The 24417-nt window shown below is 36.2% G+C and overlaps 1 protein-coding gene across 1 annotated transcript; it reads right to left on the minus strand.

Moving 5' to 3' along the window:
* Positions 1–2915: 2915 nt before the first annotated feature.
* LOC140498206 (small ribosomal subunit protein eS1-like) lies at positions 2916–3282 on the minus strand. Its single transcript, XM_072599466.1, has one exon. It carries the CDS (start codon positions 3280–3282, stop codon positions 3088–3090), a length of 195 nt encoding a protein of 64 aa, XP_072455567.1. The 3' UTR covers positions 2916–3087.
* Between the last annotated feature and the right edge of the window lie 21135 nt (positions 3283–24417).

Genomic DNA, 24417 nt, shown 5'->3' on the forward strand with positions numbered 1-24417 from the left:
ATCAGCAAGGATTTTGATGCAACCAATACTAATGAAGAAGCTAGTATGTGCTAGGTACCAAAAGAAGATATAAAACTTAAAAAAAAAAAATGTAAGCCCTACCATTTAGTCTTCTAGAAAAATCAGTACAATTTTAGAACTGAAAAAGCCTTTGGAAAGATCAGTTCTGAAGCTCAGGAAAACCAAATGATTTGTCCAAAGTAACTTTTCCAGTAGGGTAAAAATCTGATATTCAAAACTAGATCCTCTTAATCTAAATCCAATCCTTAATCTAAATCTAAATTTACATTGTAAATAGTATCTGCTTTGTATGGAGCACTGTAGTAGACTCTGGAAGTGATATTAAGTGATTAAGGCATAGTTCCCGTCATCTTCAAACATTTACATCCAAATAGGACATATTATATTAGCACAAAAATAACTATTATACCAAATGGAGATAGATGAATACACAGGATAAATGGAAAATGTTTTGAGAGTTCAGAATCATAATCACAGAATCTCTGAGTTGGAAAAGTCTTCAATGGCAGAGTTCTACTTAGCAGTTTTCATGGCCATGGCAAACAGGGATTTCTGGGGTCAAGGAGGAGCCTTGAGACATTTCAAGGTGACTGAGGGGGGACCCAAGACCAGAATGGTTCAGCTGTTAAAGACTCTTTTGTTTTTGCCTTTCCACATTGTTTGACATTATTCACCACATTGTCCCATATGTTATTTTCTCTGGGTCATAATGTTATTGTCCTCTCTTGGTTTTTCTCTATGTCTAATAAACTCTAGTGGTTCCTTATTATCTTCAAGGTCAAATATCAAGTGCTCTGCTTGACTTTGAAAGGCTTTCACAACCTGACTCTTCATCACTTTTGTATAAGACTTTTTTTACACTTATTTTCCTCCATATATTCTGCCATCCGGTAACAATGGCCTTGTTCCTTACATAAGGCATGTCATCTCTAGAGCATGTGCCTTTTCTCCATCCCTCCCCTAAGTCTACAATGCTGTCCCTTCATATTTCAGTGTCCTGGCTTCACCAACTTTATTCAAAGCAGCTCAAATCCCCCCTTCATTAAGAAATCTTTCCTAGTCTCCCCCACTGCTAGTCCATTACCTCTGAGATTACTACCTGTTTACACAGTGTATATTTTGTATGTACACAGGTTTGCTTGCATGTTGTCTTCTCCGTTATACTGTAAGTTCCTTGGGAGCAGAGACTATTCACTTTCCTTTCTTTTTATGACCCCAGTGCTTAGACTGATGCCTAACATATAGTAATATATAACTTAATAAATGCTTGGTGACTGACTTCTCAGTCTGTTTTGTTGGCTCATTCATATCAAGCCACCTAAATATAGCTGTACCCAGCCTGAGCTGTCTTAATGTCTTCACTTTTTAGATTCACTTGATGACCTTATTAGCTCAGATAGGATTAATTTTCATTGATATCGTCACTCAAGGTTTATACATTTAGCCCTTGTCTCTCTCCTGAGATCCTGTCCCACATCAGCAAATGAGTTCTGAACATAGCAAAAAGTATATCCCGCAGACATCTCAAATTTCACCTGTCTAAAACAGAATTCATAATCTTTTTACACTAAAACAAATCCCTCTTCCAAACTTCACTTACTCAGATTCTTAGCCTTAGCATGATCCTAGAATCTCTTTCTCTCTGTCTTTGTACATATATGTTTGTATGTGTAGATATATACATATGCAGTAATATATAACATGTACATATATGCATATATGCATGTATGTATGTGTATGTATATGTATATGTGCATATATATGTGCATATATATACATATGTATATATACATATGTATATATATACATATATCAACAATGAGTTGCCAAATTTCTATTTCCACCAGATCTCTCACATTCCTTGTATATACTTCCTTCTTTCTACTCATATGGCCACCATGGCATATCAGGCCCTCATTGCCTCTCATCTGGACTATTTTAATAGTCTACTAATTGGTATCCCTTTCTCAATTGTCTCCTTTCTCCAGTTTATTCTCGACATAGCTGGCAACGTGATTTTCCTAAGGTATGACAATGTCATACCTCTACACAATATACCCAGTAGTCTCATTACTTTGGTGATCAATAGCTATTATTATTATTAAATATTAATTTCTATTTACTTTTTAAGCCCTTTATACCCTGGCCTCAGGCTTCTTTTCTAACCTCATAACATATTAATGCCCTCCTTTGACTTTATTAAAAAATATATAAAGAGCAGCCAAGCTGCCTTTTTTACTGTTTATCACACAACATGCAAAATCTCCCCTCTCCATGCATGGGCACTGTTCTCTACATCTGAAATGTAATCCATCTCACTTCCATCCCTTACAATGTCTTGCTTCCTTCAAAATTCTCCTTAAGAGATATTTTCTATGTGAAGCTTTTCCTGACCACACCAACTGCTAGGAAATTTCTTTTTAAAAGTTTCCTTTTTTCCCACAATAGTAATTTTTTTTTTATTTTTCAACCTTTAAAAGTTCTTATTTTAGCCACAATCTTAAACTGGTGGTTCATAACCATCAGACCTTTATTCTTTTGTGCCTGTTTCATCTCCTGAAAGTTTTCCAGAGTTACCACCTTCACCATGCAGTTCCATTAGCTTTCTCAATTCCAGTTTGGGCTTCTTGAGCATCTCATGGAGAGGGTGAAAGGAATGGCAAGCCTTTTCTATGTCTTTTCCACTGCTGTCTGGAATTAGTTTATTGACAGCTTCTTTCAAGTCATTTGTCTGCACCTCTTGGGTCATGATTTCCATCATTTTCTTACAAATTTGACGGACCTGTTGGTGCTGAGCACAAGCGGTCTTATGGATCTGGTTGTTGGCATTTTGGTAAAACCAACAAAAATTAGTCAGAGCCAGTACCCATCTGTAGTTCTGACATCAACATGGGCTTCAATCATGATCTGCTACTTTTTGGTCATGTAGCACATCTTGTCCTGGATAAGATCCATTTCATGAAAATTAGTCAAACAGTTTTTACCCTGAACATCTTCAGTAATTATTTTGAACTTACAAAAAGCAACCACTTCATTCTGCAGATCAGCAAGGCTCCCTTCAAAAACTCAACCCTTGAGACCATCAGAGGCAATTTTTGTTCCTTGAGTCCTTGTCATCAGTATCTTGTCAATACTGTGAAAGTTGAACATAGCTAGTGCTTTTACATCATACCAATCCTTCTTCAAAAATGGATCAACCACTTTCTTCTTGGCTCCTTTTTTGCCATCTTTGGTGAGGCTCTTCTTCTTGCCCACCACCATGAGCCCACTCTGAAAGCCAAAAAGCAAAAGTTTACTTTTTATTCATTTTGTATGTAAGACACCATTCCTTTCTTATACTGCAAAAGTGGCAGAAAAAGGACATCAATGTGAGAAATACAAATAATTCTGGAAAAACCTAAGACAAAGCAGCTAGTCTCTCAAAGTGCTAACTGATGGTAATAGATACCCATAGTTCATTCTTTCCAAGTAGCTAATTTGCATATAGTTTTTGTATAACTTTGAGGTTTACTACTCTGAAATTCTGAATCAAAGAAGTTTTTTGCCAATTATAGAGGACTTTTCATTGGTTATTTGTGTCATATCTCACAGAAATATGGAATTTGAGTTTCTCAACCTCAGATAGAGGGAAGGTTCCTTACACCTTGGGAAGTCCTGATGAGAAGTCACAGGAGAAGACAGACTAAAAGATGCAAGATTATATGTCAAGGTATTAGAAAGCAGAAGCCAGTCACCAGAACAGGGAAACTGACAGAACTGAGAAGTGGACATGAACAGAGAAGAAAGACTGCCACTTTAAACTGAGACCAAATGACTAAACACTGACTAGCTTTGCAGCATATGTTAGGTTGCTGATCTGATTTAAGGAACAAGGATTGCTCAGACGAGGGACTTGCAAGCTTCAGTGCTTTCCCAAAGTGGTCTGATTCACGGCAAAGATTTTTCACTGCCCACTGGGTTTGAGCTCTTTAAGATGCTGACCTGGCTTTGGGTCTAAGCATGCTCAAATCCAGAATTTTCAGGTCAAAGAACATATACTGCAGCCAGAAAGAAAAAATTCAAATACTAATGAGCCAAAATCATTATTGCACACAATTTGGCAGTCACAACAATTAAAAGAGTGGAGACCTTGAAATACAGTATTCTAGAAAATGAAAGATAATAGACTTATAATCAAACATAACTTACCCAATTAGTTGAGTGTAATTGTATGGGGAGGAAGGAGGATCACCAACGAAACAGAGGACTTCTATACACTCCCAAAGGAAAAAAAAAACAGCTTGCATGGAAATTTTGAATTGAAAACATAAGAGTTAAGAGAAACATAAAAAAGTGTATCTGAATTAATGGGACTAAAAAAGGATAACCTGTTTCCATTCTAATGTGGGAATATGATACACATGTCTTCTTTTAACCCTATCAACATCAAGGGTCATAGAGTGAGTCTAATTAGACAAAGGGTCTGGGAGTGGTTTTGGTATGTTTGGGTGCTCTTAAAAGACTAACACAAATGTAAGGAAAAGGGAATGTATTAGGGGAAGAAAGGGAGAGAAGTGTTAGGAAAAATTATATCACATAATAGGAGTATGAAAATAGAAGCCTATACAAAAAAGAGAGGAAAAGGTGGGGAATGGGATGACCTTTGAACTCACTCTCATCTGAACTGGCCAAAGAAGGAAAAAACATATACAACTGGGTACAGTGATGCATTTCTCTCAACAGGGAAACATGAGGAAAAGGTGAGAAGGGGAAGAAAAAAATAATAGGGAGGGTAGATTGAGGATGGATTTATCCTAAGCAAAACAAAGTCAAGAGCCTTAAAATATTTATCCTTTCTTTCTGTGGAAGCAAACATTTAAAAAATGAGGAGTACCTATAAGTGTAAAGGCTGAACAAGTCACAGTATGTCAATGTGATGAGATTTTATTTTGCTGTATGAAATGATAAAGGAGACAATTTCAGAGAAATCTGTCAAAACTTGTCTTTAGTTGATTCAGGATGAAATAAGCAGAACCAGGAGAATAACTTGTACAACAATGGTGTAAAGACAAATGACTTTGAAAGACTAAAGGGCTCTGATCAATATAATGATGAACCACAATCCCAGAGGACTCATTATGAAACATGCTGCTCATCTCCTGATGGAGAGATAAAGGACTTAGCATTTTTTACATAATCACTGTGGAATTCATTCAATGAGTAGGAGGAAGGGGAAAAGGAGAATTTTGTTCATGAAACACAGACACACAAACACACACATGCTCCTAAATTTTAAAAAAGAAAGGAAAACATTTATTAAATAGAAGAAATATTATGGTAGAGTTATGTTTCATTGCTGAGTGAAGCATCATAATGCGGCATATGAGTAATAGAATATTGAATCTACTGGTTAACTACAACATAGTTACAACCAGAAGGTTTGCTGCCAGTTTACTGATTGACTATCCATACCAGGTTTCTGTTACAACAAGACTTACTGTATATATAGAATAAAAGCATAAAAAATGAAAAGAAAAAAGTGGATGTTACAAAATTACAAAACAAAAACAAATTTCCAAAGAAGCACTGTGAGAAGATAAATCCACACCGCTTATTTGCAGAGGTCAGAGGTCTATGTGTATGTAAGTATTCTTAGACATTTTATGTATTGATCAGCTTGCTGATTAGTTTTTCTTTTATTTTCTTTAAGAAACACAATTTTATATGGAATAGTTCTATATTTTTTATAAAAAGAAATATTCAAAATAGTTTTCAAAGCAAGTTCATGGACCCCAGATTAAAAACTTTTCATTTGCTCCAACTTTACTCATTTTATAAATGAGGAACTAAGGTCTAGGCAGGTTAAGTCACTTACCCAGTGCCACAGAATTAATAAGTTGCTGAATTAGGATTTAAGTCCAGACCCTCTGACTCTAAATCTACCATCTTTTGCATTTTGCCAGATGCTCTGTGTTATTTCTTTTTCCGACTCCATTAAGGTTTATTAAATGCTCTGCTATATTTCCACAATATTTCTCTTCCCTTGTACCAATATTTCTTCATGTCAGTACCGAAATGACACCTTGCACCTTTTTTTCATCTCTATTGTGTCTTTTGAATAAGATATTCTCTTCCAGAATCACGAGGCTGATCTTGCCAAATCTCAGTCATATTTTTGTTTGTTTTGTGCTATGAGCTTTAATTCAGAGGTATATACTCATAACATTTCTGAGTGCAGACAGAATCAGATTAAAATGTAATTGGGAAATATTTAAAAAATAAATACAAATGTAAAGTTGTGTACACACATATATAAAAAATAAATGTTATATATAAAATGTATTCAAAAATATATGTATATTATATATGTATATGTCTCTCTGTGTGTATAAACATTACATTTTAAACCTTAGTCAATATGAGGATTACAGTGATACACAGATTAATGGTCCCTGTTTCTATTTGAGTCTTATAACGCTATTCTAAGCCACCTTACTTGTGAGTTACATTTCTACATTCACAAATAGGTATTACTGCATCTTAATACTAGAAATTACTGATCATTTGTACTTCTATTCTTCTTCCTAAACTGAAGCTGTTCTCTATGGTATCTAATGTGATAGAAAGACATAAGCATATTTTTCCACTCTATTCCTTTTCAATTATGATTAGATTTGAAAGAGTCCAGGAAAATACATGTTACAATCAGTCCTTGAGAGCTGTATGCCATCTTTGCCAAGAATCCATTATTTCCTTATTTTAAGCTATAGTCCAGAAATCCAAAACATGTTCTCTGACACTGTCTTTGTAAACTGATATACATAGCCCAATTCTTTGACCTTGTCTTCAATGGACAGCAGGGATTACAAATGCCACCTGTGCTAGGGCTTTCAATTCCTTGCCCAAGCCTTCGCGATTCTTAGCAATGCTTTTTTACATTCCTTTTGAAAGTGTCATTTGTTCTGACATGAATCTCTAGAAATGAGTAATAGCCATCAGATTTGATAAGTCTTGAGATGTTGTTTGTTAACTCTTGCATACTTGCTTTGGAAAGACAGAAGACCTTTTTATTATCATTGTCAGGTAAACAAATAGGTACCCCAGTACCTTTTCTTCCTCAGCCCTATTGTCACCAAGTCTTGTTACATTCATCTTTCTCCTCTCACCCTTACTGGGTGATCTGTCTTTAGAGAATCTGGTATTTGTTTTGATAGACATTTTTCCTTTTTAGTTACCTTTTCCCCTTTTCAATTCAAGAAAAAAATTTAACTTGCTTAACTATTTTGCTAATTGGTGTTTTGTTTTTTAATTATATTATTCTCCATTACAATTTTACTCATATCTCTCCTCCTACTCTCAGTTAGATGCTTCCACATTGTCTCCTCTCACTCTCTTCTCTAATTCTGTAATCTGGCATTTGATCTTATCATTCAACTGAAACTATTCTCTCCAAAATTACTTATAATCTTTACTTGTCAAATTTAATGGCTTTTTTTTCAAACTTATTCCTAATTGATCTTTCTGCAGCATTTTACACTGTTGTTCACCATCTTCTAGACAATGACCACTATTTCTCTGGGTTTTCATGGCACTTCTCTCCTGGTTTCCTCCTACCTGTCTTACTATTACTTAGTCACCTTTGTTGGGTCTTCATATATTTTATCACATGCACACGCACACACACAGACACACACACACAGACACACACACACACACACACACACACACCATCTATGAATGTCCCTCAAGGCTCTCCCTTGTGACCTGTATTCTTCTCTCTTTATATTATGTCACTAAGTGACCTTGCAGCTTCCATGGGTTCTGTTATCATCTCTATTAAGATGATTCCCAAATCTATAGTTCCAGCTCTAGTTTCCCTTCTGAGTCCCATTCCCACAACATATCCCTTAGGCATCTCAACCTGCCTAAATGAGAACTTATCTTTCCCACAAAACTCTCCCCTCTTCGTAACTTCTTTCTTTATCGTCAAAGACACTACCATTTTTCCTGTCACCAAGGTTCACAATCTCGATGCATTCTTTGTTTCTTCCCTCATGATAACTCCACATATCTAATTTTGACCTTTGTAACATCTCTCATATGTATCTCATTCCTTTTTTGAAATTCATTTTAGACTTAAATACTAAAACTTAATTAGACAATAAGAAAATAAATAGAAACATTAAAAACTTAAATATTGAAACAAATGAAAAATAAGAAAAGAAAAAAAGCATTGCCATGCACACAGAAGAATGTAAGAGGATTCAAAATGATAGTAGTCATACATTTTCATTTCAAGAAACCCTATATAATAAATACTATGGCTTCTATTGAGAATTGTCCACCTTTTCTTTGTGTCCTTGTAAGTTTTCTTTTGTTCTCTGCTGTGCACTTTTTACTTTGTTCTTTTCTCCCCCTTCTCTTACCCCTAGAAGGCTAGGGATAAATGTGGATAGACAGATACGTAAATAGGTAGGTACATAAGTAGACATAAATACACATATAGACATATACACGCAAATGGTATATGTAGATATACCATTACATACATACACTTACTTATGCATACAGCATACATATTATTAGATACCTATAATTATACTCATATAGACATATACATTCATATACATCTATGCATAAATCATAGCATATGCATTTGTCCTCCTTTTCTCTGAGGGTGGATGTCCCATGCTTTCCATGCCCACCACAAACTATCACTGCTCCTTCCCCTTACTCCACTTCAGGCCCTCATTATCTCTTTCTTGGACTATCTCAATAGCCTTCTAATTGGTTAGTCTGCCTCAAGCATCTCACCACTTAATCCATCCTCTACTCAGATGCCAAAGTGATTGTTCTTAAAGTCATGGCATAAAGCTCAATATACCCCATTCTTTTCCTATTCCCTCCAGAATCAAATATAAAATCTTGTTTGGCATTTAAAGCTCTTTACAACCTGGTCCCTTCTTACCTTTCCAGTCTTCTGATAATTTATTCACTTTCATGAACCCTAGGACCCATCTACACTGGACTATTTGCTGTCCCTTGTACATGATATTAAATGTTCTAATTTTATGACCTTTTGCTGACTGTCCTCTATGTCTAAACTCTTCTCCCTCCTCACCTTCACCTTTTAATTTTCCTGGTTTTCTCCATAACTCACCGTACCACCAACATGATATTCGCAGTGCCTATGGAGGCCATGAGTATCCCAGCCCAGTTCTGAATCACAAAATACAACAGACTCTCCGCAGGGAAGACAAGAACTGAAACATTTATTCAAATAACAGAAAGCCAAATCCATCATAGTAACAAATAAATCTATACACAATAACAATGAGGAGGGCACTACCATCCCCAAGCCATCCCTCTGTTAGGCTTCCCACAAACCATCTCCCTTAAACAAATCACAAATAAGTTTTCTTGCTCATTCTTGCCAGCTGCCTTTCCCAGCTTTGACTAAACTCTGACTAACTTCCTCTCAGCTCTGTTCTATTTCTGCCTCTTCCTGTTCCACCCTGCCTGTTCTACCCCTTAACGTTCCATGTGATAGACTTATGTGACTCAGGCTTCCATGTGATTAAGCAAATCACATGGGTCTATTAATGTATGGGAAAGATCTTCCCACTAAGAAGTAAAATTATAATAACAATAATAAAAACTCATTATTAATACACCCATCTAAATTACTCTTGTTTTGCAGGTCTTTTCTTTTGTCCTTCTAGCTGCTAGTACCTACACTTCAAAGACTGCCTTTCATCTACTCTGTATCTGACATGCACAATGACATTTTTGCGTTGTTTTCCCCATTGTAAGGTGAGCTGGTTTTGTTGTTGTTGTTGTTGTTGTTGTTGTTGTTTTGCCACTCTTTATATCCCCAGCTCTCAGTACAGGGCCTAGTAGATAGTAAACCAGGGGAAAGATAGGAAGGAAAGACTCCCTTTCTCAATGTAACCTTCAGAGCATGTTAACTCTTTTGGCTGTTTTGATACAGTTGGTTCACTGAACTTATACTCAACTATAACCACCAGATCTTTCATTTTTTTCCACATGAAACAGCATTTTCTAGTTATTCTTCACACCCTTCAAACCATTTGCTTTTTTAAAATTATTTTATTTATGTTCAGTGTTTCACAATCACTTCCATATATCGAAGATTTTTTCCCTCCTTCCCCCTCCTCCCCCTTACCTCCCTATTCCCTTCCTGAGATGGCATACAGTTTTATATTGGTTCTACACATACATTCCTATTAAATACATTTATACCTTAGTAATGTTGCTTAGAAGAATTAAAATGAATGGGAGAAATCATAAAACAAACCAAAATATAATAAAAAGAAAATGATCAGCTTCATTCTATGATTAAATTTCATACTTCCTTCCCTGGATGTGGAAGGCATTTTGCCTTAAGAGACCATTGGGAATTATTTAAGTCCTTGCATTGCGATGAAGTACTAAGTCTACCAGAAAAAATTCCTCATAGACTGTGGTTGTTACTATGTATAAAATTCTCCTGGTTCTGTTCTTTTCACTCAACATCAATTCATACGTCTTTCCAGGCTTCTCTGAAGTGCTCCTGTTCATCGTTTCTCATAGCAAAATAGTATTCCATTGCAATCATATACCACAGCTTGTTCAACCATTCTCCAATTAATGGGCATCCCCTTGATTTTCCAGTTTTTGGCCTCCACAAAGAAAGCTGCTATTAATATTTTTGTACATGTGGGACCCTTTCTCATTTCTATTATCTTTTTGAGATAAAGTCCTAGAAATGATATTACTGGATCAAAGGGTATGCACATTTTTGGACCTTAGTAATAGTTCGAAATGGCTTTCCAGAATGGTCGGTTCAGCTCACAGCTCTACCAACAATCAATTAGTGTTCCATCTCTCCCATATCTTCTCCAACATTTAACATCTTCCTGTTTTGTCATGTTAACCAATCTGACAGGTGTGATGTGGTATCCCAAAGTTGTTTTGATTTGCATCTCTCTAATCAATAGTGATTTAGAGCATTTTTTATATGACTATAGATAGCTTTAATTACTTCCTCTGAAAACTGCTTGTTCATATCTTCTGACCATTTATCAATTCAGGAATGACTTTTGTTCTTCTACATTTGACTCAGTTCTCTATATATTTTAAAAATGAGGCCTTTATCACAGAGTAGTTGCAAAAATTTTTTCCCAGTTTTCTGTTTACCCCCTAATCTTGGTTGCATTGAGTTTGGTTGTGCAAAAACTTTTCAGTTTAATGTAATCAAAATTATCCATTTTGCACTTTAGTCATAAGGGACTTACTAAAGTTGAACTGTTTACATTCCTACATGGAAAGACAATATTTGTAACTTTTGAAACATTTCAGTATCTGGGTACTGGGTGGGAGTACACACACACACAAACATGCACACACACACACATACATAGAGGCAGAGTGCACAGAGTGAATTGAAGAGGATGGGATCATATCTTAAAAAAAATGAAATCAAGCAGTGAGAGAGAAATATTGGGAGGAGAAAGGGAGAAGTTGAATGGGGCAAATTATCTCTCATAAAACAGGCAAGCAAAAGACTCATTAGTGGAGGGATAAAGAGGGGAGGAGAGAGAAAAACATGAAGTCTACTCTCATCACATTCCACTAAAGGAAAGAATAAAATGCACACTCATTTTGGTAGGAAAACCTATCTCACAATACAGGAAAGTGGGGGACAAGGGGACAAGCAGGGTGGGGGGGATGATGGAAGGGAGGGCATGGGGAGGAGAATGCAATTCGAGGTCAACACTCATGGGGAGGGATAGGATCAAAAGAGAATAGAAGTAATGGGGGACAGGATAGGATGGAGGGAAATATAGTTAGTCTTATACAACACAACTATTATGGAAGTCATTTGCAAAACTAAACAGATTTGGCCTATATTGAATTGCTTGCCTTCCAAAGGGAAGGGGTGGAGAGGGAGGGAGGTAAAGAAGTTGGAACTCAAAGTGTTAGGATCAACTGTAATGTTCTTACTACTAGGAAATAAGAAATACAGGTAAAGGGGTATAGAAAGCTATCTGGCCCTACAGGACAAAAGAGAAGATGGAGACAAGGGCAGAGAGGGATGATAGAAGAGAGAGTAGATTGGTCACAGGGGCAATTAGAATGCTTGGTGTTTGGGGGAGGGAGGGGAGAAAAGGGGAGAAAATTTGTAACCCAAAATTTTGTGAAAATGAATGTTAAAAGTTAAATAAAAAAACAAGATTAATAAATATCATCTTCCCTTTTAGGGATGTAAACAGCTTGCCCATATTGTGTAATAAGTTTTTATTTTTCCCTGTTTACCTTTTTATGCCTCTCTTGAGACTTGCATTTGAACATTGAATTTTCTATTGAGTTCTGGCTTTTTTATCAGGAAATTCTGGAAATCCCTTATTTTGTTGAATATCCATCTCCTTTCCTGAAATATTATGCTGAACTTTGCTGGGTAATTGTTCCTTGGTTCTAGACCCGGTTCCTTTGCCTTATAAAATATTGTATTCTAATTCCCTCAGTCTTTTAATGTGGAAGCTGCAAGGTCCTGTGTGATACTGACTGTACCTCCTCAATATTTGAATGGTTTCTTTTTCGCTGCCTGTAGTATTTTCTCCTTCACTTGATAGTTCTGAAATTTGACAATGATATTCCTTGGTGTTTTTAGTTTGGGATCCCTTTCAGGTGGTGAACAGTGGATTTTTTGATGACTATTTCATCTTTTGGATCTCGCATTTTTGTGCAGTTTTCCTTGATGATTTCTTGGAAGTTATTGTTCAAACTGTTTTTTTCATCATGGCTTTCTGGTAGGCTAATAATTCTTAGATTTTCTCTCCTGGATCTATTTTCCAGTTCAGTTCCAATTAGATATTCCAGATTTTCTTCTATCTTTTCATTCTTTAGATGTTGTTTGACTGATTCTTGATTTCTCACAGAGTCATTATCTTTTACTTGCCCAATTATAATTTTTATCAAATTGTTTTCTTCAGTTAACTTTTGCATCTCCTTTTCCATCTGTCCAATTATTCCTTTTAAGGAATTATTTTCTTCAGTTATTTCTTGTACTTCCTTTACCATTTGTCCAATTTCCTTTTTGAGGAACTGTTCTCGTCAGCGAATACTTTTTCCATACCTTTAAAATCATTGGTCAGTTTTTCTTCTATTTCTCTAATTTGACTTTTAAAATCCTTCCTCAGCTCTTCCAAGAGAGTTCTTTGTGCTTGCAATCAGTTTACAATCCCTTCTGAGGTTTTGGATGGCAATACAGTCTCAATGCTGACTTCTTTGGTATTTGTGTTTTGGTGCTTGTCCCCATAGAAAGACTCTATGGTCTTTTCTTTCCTGCTTTGCTTCTTAGTCATGATAATGAGGCTTTGTGTGTTGTGGCATCTGGTTCTTTCAACTAGAAGCTAAAGAACCTGGTTCTGAGATGGCTGGTGTGAGAAAGCAGAGGTCTGATGAAGTCTTTTTGTGTTTCCTGGGATTTGCCCTGGAGCTAGCTTGATAAGTGTGGGGTAGGGGTGGTCTGGCCATGAGAAGTCTACTCAGATGAGCTAGAGCTAAGGCAAGCTGTGAGCTTGGTGATCCCAACTACCCTAGTGTCTTCCTGTTTTCCCTGTGGTGCTAAGGCACTCCTGGCTTTCTGGTATTGGTGGTTACAAGGCTCCACCTCCTTGGGGCTCTGGATTCCTCTTGGTTCGCTGAATGGGACTGTCTGGGACAGCTCTGGTCCTGCACTGTTACCTTTCCACCACAGCAAGAGAAATTCTCCTTAGCAATTTTCCTAGCCTCACATGCTATGAGATTTTTTGCCCCTTCTGATCCCACAGATCCAGGAATTTTCTGGGGAAATATTTTATGGTTCTTTCAAGGTCAACAAGGGGAGGGAGAGAGAGCATTTACTGATCACTCTGCCATTTTGGCTCATGGAAATTCAAGTAGGTGACTTACAGACATTTAATTTGTGGGCTGATATTCTCAGGAGCAGCTGTTGCAGATACCTGGGGCTTCTTATCTCTCACTTGTTTGGTTCTGCTGGATTCCCATTCTGGGCTGTTATACCCAAGATTCTCTGAACCATTTTCTTAAACCAACATAAAGGACTTTGCATTTATCCCTATTTATTTTCATATATTGTTTAATTTGATTCCTATTTATTAGTCTCAAAGTCATTTTGGATCCATCATTCTTTCCATAGATGGGACCTACAGTGTCTCCCATAAATCTCTAATCCATTATTTTGGTACCAAGGTCAACTTAAGAACACTTTTTGGGAAGATGAATTGCTTTAAAATGAAGAAGGAGTTCATTTAAGTTTCAATGGACCAGTTGCTCAGTCAGCTATCTAATGTAGATCATTTTTTTTTCTCAATGAAACCTCATCTGTTGCTTGGGTGTCACAGTTTCCCTTAGTTTCTTTTCTTTCTTTTTTCTTTTTCTTTACTTTTCAAATTTGCTTAGCATTCTATTACTCATGGCTGTCAATCATTGAGCTATGCCTATGCTGAATTTACAAACTTGGATGCACTAACTTTTTGCACAAGAAGATTTAAGGCAATTGTTTTCTCCTATTAATCCATCATTCCATTCTGCATCCCACCCCTCAAAAAACAAATAAACAAATAAAAAAGGACAAAGAGAGAAAACTTGGCAGAGATTCCATTTTATTATATACTAGCCTTAACATTTTCGTAGTTTTCTGCATAACATACACTGTGGAGTATTATCATTCAGTATTATTTTTATTTCTACTGCTTTGAATATTATTATCCAAAAAAGCTAAGCTGCAATCCCTCTACATTTGTTCCATTATAAATAAACAAAAAAACCAAACCCAATTTGTGAAATGTCATCACAAAGCTAAAGCTAGGTTGCTGTGAGAATTGGAAACAAAATGAAACCAAACTGGGCACAATGCCCAGACAGTGGTCATCTTTCTGACCAGTACAACTAAAGGAAAAATACTCAAAAGAGGAGGAAATAGCCAAACCTGCTGCAAAAAAGAGAAAACCACTATAATTAAAGATAATCTCAACCCTCATACAATCTGAACTAATGGAAATGCAAGAATGATGCCCTATTTCCTCAGGAGAAAAAAGATACCTTGACACAGAACTCATTCAGTGAAAATGTCTCCCTTTGTCTTCCATATAAATGTTTTCCAGATTATAATAACTCACCTTTCCATAGAACTTTATCATTTTAAAATTGATTTTCTCATAATAATCCTATGATATAAATAATAAAAGAATCATTACTCTCATTTTGTAGAAGTGGATATTAATTAGGGTTGTATGGCTATGATCAAATTATTCATCACCAAGTGTCCAACCTACTGGTGATAAAACTCTCAATACTTAGGTAGGTCAATAAATTAACTCAGTCTATTGCAAGAACTGTACTCAAAATCTTTCTATGGTATCACCTTCCAGAATATGTGCAGCCCCTCAAAATCCTACATCCTCTCCACATTGTAATAAGACATTGGAATAGTGGTCTACAGACTCCAATATCCTGGCATCCTTGAAAATAGGGCTTCAGAAACCAGACAAACAAACAAAGAAATACACAAACAAAAAACCAAACCAGAGGTTAGGTAGAGAATGACCCTTGGAGAAAGTGAGTACTTACCCTAAGTTAGAATTGTTGAAAGGAACCCCAAAGATAATTTGTTCTAACCCAGAATGGAACCTGATTAGAGAGCATCAGCAGCAATGATGCCTTCTCCAAACCCAATTCAATATGAAAATATTCCAAGACATCTCTCAAAAGTGAACATTCAGAATCTATCTGAAGGTCTTCTCTTACAGAAGAACTCTTTACAGACTGTTGAAATAATCCATGTTGACTGGTTTGCTTTTTTATTATAAATGCCTCTAACTTTCACTTACTCTTATTAATTCTGTCCTCTGAACTCAACCAGTGAAATTCTAGTCCATTTTCCATATAATAATTTTTCAAATACTTGAAGATTTTTACCATCTCTAAGCCATCCCTCACCTTCAAAGGCTAAAAGTCCAAAATTCTTTCAAAAGATCTTTTTACAATATAGAACTCCATTCCCCCTGCCACCACTACCACCATGTATACACAGATCTGCTCTCAACATACATCACCTAGCCTTGTTCTTTGAGAATTTTTACCCCAACGAGCAAGCACAATAGTTCAGATGCAGAGTGACCAGAAGATCATATAGTATGAATTTCTGATCAGTGCCCTGAATGCAATATTATTATTAATACAGCCTAATGACATATTGACTTTTTAGATATGTCACATTATTAATTCATATTGAACTTGGAGTTCACTAAAACTCTGAGATCTTTCCCCTGTGTCCTTGAGGAGTGTAATGTTAATTATGACAGTTAAAGATCTTCCCCACCCATTAATGGGCCTGGCCATTAAGGGACATTTGATTAGGGGGGATTTGCTTTGTAGGAAGGCCCATACCTTTTGTTAATTTCTAATGAGGCACTGGTTCTCAAGGGTTGTGATGTCCTCTGGCTCTGAAAAGTGTATATATACTTGTTGAGGTTTTGTTTGGGGGCTTACTCATTGGAAGTGTTTGTGTGGCCAAACAAGACTTTGCATAGTTGTTAAGGAGTCCCTTGGCTTTGAAAACCCAAATGTTGGTGTTTCTCTCTCTGGTAACTATGTATGTATGCTCAGACAGTTGGATCTGTCTGTTGATCTGTAATTTTTGTATTACTTATGGTCAGACAGTTGGAAGCCCTATCTGTTGCTCCTTATTTCTCTGTTTATATTTTCTCTGAAGTTCAGGGTGCTGACTTTTATCCCTGAACTAAGTGAATGATATATTGATTGGTTAAAGTAGATTGTTGACCTCTCAGAAGTTTCTTTCCTTTTAGAGAAGTAGACCTAAGAACCTGTACACCTGCACCTCCTGTGTATGCTGGGGTCCTTGCTATTATAGGGAGGTAACAAAGATGTATCAGTGGATAAGGAAAACATTCAAAGTTCATAATGGGATAAAGTTTGGGATCTGGTATATGGTTAATGGCATAGGTGGGAAACAACCAACCAGTATTAATAATGATGACCCTGTATGCAGGATAAGTGTACTCAGTGTACTTCAAGATAATCTACATTAGACTTTTACCAATGTACCTCCTAAAGGAAGTAAGCTAAATATTTAGGCTAAGTAGGAAATGTTTAGCCTAGAGAAGTTGTTATTTAGTTTTGCTTGTTTCTGTTGTTATTGTTACAGTATTTTTGGGGGGGAAGGAAGGAGTCAGTTTCCTCATCTGTAAAATGAGCTGGAGAAGGAAATGGCAAATGACTCTAGTATCTTTGCCAAGAAACATGGTCATGAAAAGTTGGGTAAAACTGAAAGGACTAAACAGTTTTCAACTCCAGACCCACTATTCTAACCAATGAGAATGGTCTCAATGGCCTCCAAAATCCCTCCTAGTTCTAGATCTATGATCTTATTTACTATTCAAAAGGCTGCCCTTAAGAAGAGGGGTCAGACTTATTGTCACTGGGGGAAAAACATAAGAGAAATGAGTAGAAGTGATAGTTAGACAGAGTTGTCAGGGAGGACTTCTAAGAATGCAGTAGACCTTTAGGTGAGCCATAAAAAAGATAACACTTGAGTGAATAGAGAGGTAGAAGGAGGCTAGTCCTGATGAAGTGAAAATTATGTGCAAAGATACAGAGACACTTGTAGAGAAGTCACAAAATTATTTTGAGTAATACTAATACGATTTGAACTTCTGCATAGATTTCCAAGGTGACTGAGCACTCAAGGACAATGCTCATTTCGATGAATAAATTTGGGTAAGTTTCCTGAAAAAGTCATTTTCATTGCTTTAAAGTCCACCTCACATATTGATATGATTTGCATATAATTTACATAGTTCTCTGACATCTAGTCCCATGAGATTTTCAAGTTGACGTTTGCTTATTACAACCTTGAAGTCTGTCACATCTGGGTTTTTCTTTTCTCTATTCTTTCTCGCCGCCTACTAGCATTCACCCAATTCCCCTGTGAAAAAAGTGATCTTTTGTGAAAGGAAACAGAAAAAACAGAGTGAATAGTGTGGGGTATACAGGAAAGACCAAGATAAATCATTGCCATGATACATTTTGGAAAATACTCCCTTCTCAGTTCATACTCCATCTTAAGAAATCCTCCAGAATCATATGGGTTCAGTGTCAAGATATAAATCAGGATGACTGGAAATGGCCCTAGATACAGTGAGAGACCATTACCTTTTAAATCTAAGGTCTTTCATGGGTCTTAGTTTGTCTGAGGCAATGCCCATTCAGTGATTAAGGTTAGGTAAGAAATGAGACAAAAGTGCCCTCTTTTATCTAGTAAAAGAATTCATATACATACATACATATACACATGTATACATACACACACATAATCTGGGAGAGGGAAGACCCTCAGGTTTCTGGAAAAAAAAAAAACAGAATCAGAATCACATAACTAGTAAGTGTCTGAGGCTTGATATGAAGCCTTCTTCATAATGCTAATACCTGTGTTTTGTTCAGTATTGTGCCTTGCGTAATACCTTGAATGTGGTAGATACTTCATCAATGTTTGTTGAATTTAATTGCATATTAATGAAATATAATACTTCCTGACCATTAATGATCTCCAACAATAGAGCAGGATTTCCTGGGAAGTAGTACATTTCCTGTTACTGGGACCATTTCAAGCAAAGAGTGGGAGACTACTCTCTTGTTATATGAAGAGGACATAAATGGTTTACTTGACTAGGGGATATAATAATAGCTAGTATTTATATAGCACTTTAAAGATTGCAAAGTGCTTTACATATGATATCTCATTTTAGTCTCACAACAGACTTGTGAGGTAAGTGTTATTATTATGCTCATCTAAGAAACTGAGGCTGAAAAATTAAATGACTTGCCCATGTTTAACAGATGGTAAGTGTCTGAGGGAGCTTTCAAACTCAGAACTTCCTGACTCCAAGTCCAGCATTCTATTTTCTGCACTACTGACATATACAAAAGATGATCTTTAACTTCCTTTCCAAATCCAAGTCAATAGTTCTGATTTTATAAGATTGTTTATAATAACTAGAATCATTTCAGGAATTCTATGGATGTAAACTCAAATATACAAAGTACAATCTATACCTTCTGAGTAATCAAGGGGAGAAATAGCATTCTGATCATGTCATATGAGAATTCCCTGAAGGAACGGGGGATATTTAGGTGGGAGAAAGGAAGACTCAGTGATCACATAATAGTTATATTCATGTGTTCACAGGTGTGGAAATGGAAGGACAAGAAGCAGAGTTAGGAGCTATAATTTAATTTATAAAGGGCTAAGTTTAAGACTCATGTAAAAAAATGTTTACAGTTAGAGTTATTCAAAATTTGTATGAGATGTCAAGGAAGGTAATGATTTCTCTCTGTTGGAGATCTTCAACCAGAGGCCAGATTAGCATGTACCAGATGCTGTAGAGGAGATTATCATACAAGCATGGGTTGTGCCAGTTGCTCTCTGTGAGCCCTTCCACAGTTGACATTCTATGATACTTTTATAGTTTGCTTATTGAGTAATAATTCAGTCATAGAATTCACTTCTGAAGAATGAGATTGGAAATGTCCTTAGGTGGCATCTCACCCAACTTACTACCCCATGCATGAAAAACCTAAATAATGATCTGACAAGCAGCCATCCTACATCTATTTAAGCATTTCCAACTACAAGGAATCAGTACTTTCTGAGTTAGTTCATTTTATCTTAGGATTTAGAAGTATTCTTAAAGAGGCCTTTAGGAATGATTTAGTCTAATTCTCTCCTTTCACAGATGAGTAAAATGGGGTCCAAATAGGAGTGTCAAGTGACTTCCTCAATATCACATGGATAGGAAATAGCAGAGATGTGATTCTAGACCAGTTCCCCTACTTCTGCATCTAATCACTTTTTTGTCCAACTGCTCTATTTATTTTGAGAAATTTGTACTTCTAATGGATAAAATCGATTATCTCTCTAAATGTCCAAATTGTGTTTTATATAAATCAGTCCCACAGATCTTATTTCTGTATTCTGGGACCAAACAGAATACATTTAATTCCTTCTACAGATGGTTACATTGAAAGCTGGATTTGAATTCAGGAGACGAGATCAAATCTCATAACAGAAACTTAGTTGTGTCACCATGGTCAGCTAAATGCTTTTGACTCTCAATTACCTTATCTGTCAAATTAAGATAGTAATATTTTACTGCCCACGTTATAGAGTTGGGAAAGAAAAAAAAATCATTAACCTTAAATTGCAATAGAAATGAATTTGAACCATTCCACATAACTCTTTCAAATACCCTCCCAACACACACCAAGTATTCTCTTCAAACCTAACTGTCCTCAATGTGTTCAACTGACCTTCATGTAGCATAGTTTGAACTCCTACATCCCACCCCCTACCCTCCATCCCATCTTCCTGCCTGCCCAATTTTCATTTTGATCAATTGGAACCATTACTGCCAATGCTCCACCTCAGTACAAGGTTGTCTTAGGCTATCGAAGGAGTCTGAAACCCAGGTCAAAGAACTAGAAGTCAAGACAACCTTGCATTTACTCCTAGCTACACCATTTCCTACAACCTCCCAGTTAGGACTCAGACTAATTATTGCCTGTCCCCTGGCTTAGTTTATCCATTTGTGTAATGGAGATAATAGCTTGACCTCTATTAGAGACAGTGAAGATTAATTGGGTGAAATGAATGTGAGATAGAGAGTTTCAACTCTCCATACACAAGAGGAATATAAACACTGGCCCAGATCTGAGGACTGAAAGTAAGAAAATTGATTCAGGATGGCTTTCAAGCTTCTAAAGGAGACCATTCCTGGCTTTGTGGGAGGCAATTTATGGACTGAAAATTCAGGCAGAAGTCCCAGAGCATTGACTGTCTCTAAGGGGGGAAGGGACCATTTGCTTCTTTATAGAAGGATCAAACATTCTATTAGAAAATTAAACTGAAAACATGTCCACCATTTGTTCCCAATACCTTCTTCTAACAATTTCCCCTTATGTAGTCAAAGCATAAGAAAAGAAAAAAATACAAACACTAGGTAGGAGCTGAAGGACACATGCAATAATGCATCTGTACCAGCATGGTAGAGTAGAAAGAGTACTATCTATATCCAAAGTCAAGAGAACTGGGTTTGAATCCCATCTTTGTAACTTGTACAGTCTTAAGCCAATTGAGTCACCCTCTGTTGACCTCAGGGTATCACTACATCACCTCTATAAGTTCCAATTTTAATCCCTGTTGTACACATTGCTTTCAAATGCCCTATTATCTTCTGAAGGTGTCAGCCAGTCACTTGTTAAGTACTTATAATGTTCCATATTTTCGCTATGAGCCAAGGATACAAAGAAAGTTGACAGACCCTACCCTCAAGGTGCTCACAATCTATCACAGGAAGAAAATACATAAAAGGAAGCTGAAAATGGAGGAGTGAAGATAATATTATCCAGAACAGATGGAAGTGAAGCATGATGAAATCAGGTTTGCAGGCTCTAGGGAATGAGAAATAGGATTGGCCTTGATGTCCTCTTTAAATGGAGAATCTGTGAGGAACTCTACAATCCATCCTCCACCTTCTTCAATTAGAGGTGAGGAATGAATGGTGTCAAAGAGTAACAAACAAGTGTGATAAGAAAATACATTTCCTTAGTCACATCATAACCTGAAAGATACAAAGAATTCATACTCCATTGTGCTTAATGTTTGCTGGCTGTAATAAAGCATTTGATTTGGTAGCACAAAAAACTATTGAAAGCACTCCTTCTTATCAAGGTACCTCCTAAGGATGTTAAAATAATGTCAAATTCCTTGAATGAAATAGCAACAAAATTGAATTTGTTCGACAAATTTATGACTATTACCAATAAGTGAAGCATGAATTGGGAGATATGTGCTCACCAAAGATGTCATCCAATACCGATGAAGATGTGAAGTTTAAATTCCAAAAGGAAGAGGGATGCCCTATAGATTGAGGCCCTACAGATGTTCCTGTTGGTTGGTGATAGTTTGTTAATTCCATCAACCATAGAGCATTACAGAATCACCTAAATGGAATCTATCATAACTCTTCCTCAGGTACTTAAAGATAGTTATCACTTCCATCATTGTCACCACTCATCTCTCTCTTGAACTCTAGTAGAAGACATGAGATATAGTTTCTGTATTCAGTTTCATCTGATAAGATTCAGTCTTATATTCTAGTCTGTAAGATCTTTTTGGATCTTGACCCCATTATCCTGTGTGTTTCTACCCCTCCTGGCTTTCTGTTTTCTGCAACTTTGATAAGGATATCACTCATACCTTTATTCAAGTAATTAATGAAAATGTTAAACTGAACATGTCTAAGCATTAATCATTGGGATATTTTACTTCCAAGTTGACACTGGACCATTTGGAATGGATGTTTAAATACAGTCATTCAACCACTTTTAAATTTACTTAATTGTCCTAACAGCTAGCTCACACTTCTCCCTTCTTTTCCACAAGAATACCCTTAAACTTTTCAAATACTTTGTTAAAATCTTGATAAACTTTATCAATAGTATTTCCCTAATTTATCAGGTTAGTAAACCTGAAATCAAGTATATAAGGTTAGTCTGGCATTGCCTGTCTTCTGAGAAACCATACTTGCTCTTTGGGATCATTGCATCCTTTTTTTTCTAGATGTTTACTAACCATCTCTTTAATAATTCATTCTAAAGGTTTCCCAGAATTTACAGTTAAAATTATCAACCTATTTTTTGTGAATTGCACTGTCTTCCCTTGGAAAATCTGGATACCATTTGCACATATTTGGTCTTACATTTCTTCTTCTATTTGACACAGCCATTGATATAATTTGGCAATTATATTTGCCTATTCTTCCAATAGCTAATCATGTGGTTCAATTGGTCCAAGTGACTTAAATTTTTTGAAGGCAGCTATAAACAAAGTGCTCTGGAGGATCCCGGAAAGAAAATATTATGTGTGGCTTGGGGGAAAGACAGTTCATGGAAGACTTCATGGAAAAGGTAGTATGTATAAGAAAGAGATGAGAAAATAAAAATGTCAGATATAGTGAACAACGTGGGAAAAGATACAAGAGCAAAAATATATGGAAGAAGGAATGTAAATAGTCAAGTGCAACTGGAGAGAAGAAGGAAATAGTAGGAGATAAAGTTAGAAAGGTAAGCCAGAACTCATCTGTAGAGGACCATGGGTGACAGCTCAAAGACTTTGGGCTTTATTTTGTATGCAATAGAAAACCTGCTATTCTCTATTTCTAGAATGCCTTCTCTTTCCCACTTGACTGCTGAATCACTAGTTATCCTTTATTTTCAGTTCAATTGCTCCTCCCATATGAAAGTTTCCCTGATCATGTACCCCACCTCCTCCATGAAAACTTATTAAATAATGACTTGAGTTTTATTTTTGTTCTAAAATTTTTAAATACATTTGGCATACAATATTGTATGCTATAATTAATACACAATACAGTGTATTATAGTTAATACACAATACTGTGTATTATAACTAATATATTATAATGTATATTGTGATTAGTACAGTATACTATGTATTATAGTTAATATATTATGTTAATTTCTAGTTGGCAGAGATTCTGTCATCTCTAAAACTTGGACCTTTCTGAGCTCACTGTACAATACTCTAAAATCTATAGGCACTCAGTAAATTATTAAATTGAATTTAATTGAACACAAGTGAACTGAATTTTCCCAGTAATTTTTCCACCCTGTGATATGGTTCTGTAGCTGCAATCAGAAGAGACCTAGATTTTAATCTCACTTACTATGTGACCTGAGGCAAACTACAAGTTCATCTTGAGCCTCAGTTTCTTTATATACAAAATAGATATTTAATTATCCTTATGGTAGTCATGCAGTGCTGTCAGGAAAGCATTTTAGAAACTCTTGGAAGATTTGAGGCAACAAAAATGAGCAGTGGAATAAACATAGCTGAATTTTAGGAAGATTAACCTGAAAGTTTATTTACCTCACTTTTCTCTACCTCCATTTTCTTGTCTATAAAATGAAGACAACAGTTATCTACTCACATCTCAGGATGGTGATGAAGAGCTAAAGAGTTAATACATATGAAAGCACACACTTAAGTCTATATTTTTTTTATAGAAATGTGTAGCTATTCTTAAATGAGTAGGAATGTAGCTATACAGGAGAAACATTGTGGGGAAATAAGCAGTTATTAAGGTATTGTGTATATGATTGTGTATATATGTATATGAATGTTGTGCTCACACAGAAGGATGCACAAACTATACCTTAGACCATCCGAAGATAAAACATTTCCCTGTATTTCAGGTAAACAGCAACCAAGCTCTCAGAGGTGCCCAGCATGCAGCCAGGGAGCAGTTTGAG

Source organism: Notamacropus eugenii, chromosome 4 (assembly GCF_028372415.1).
Source record: "Notamacropus eugenii isolate mMacEug1 chromosome 4, mMacEug1.pri_v2, whole genome shotgun sequence".
In the NCBI taxonomy this organism is placed as follows: domain Eukaryota; kingdom Metazoa; phylum Chordata; class Mammalia; order Diprotodontia; family Macropodidae; genus Notamacropus; species Notamacropus eugenii.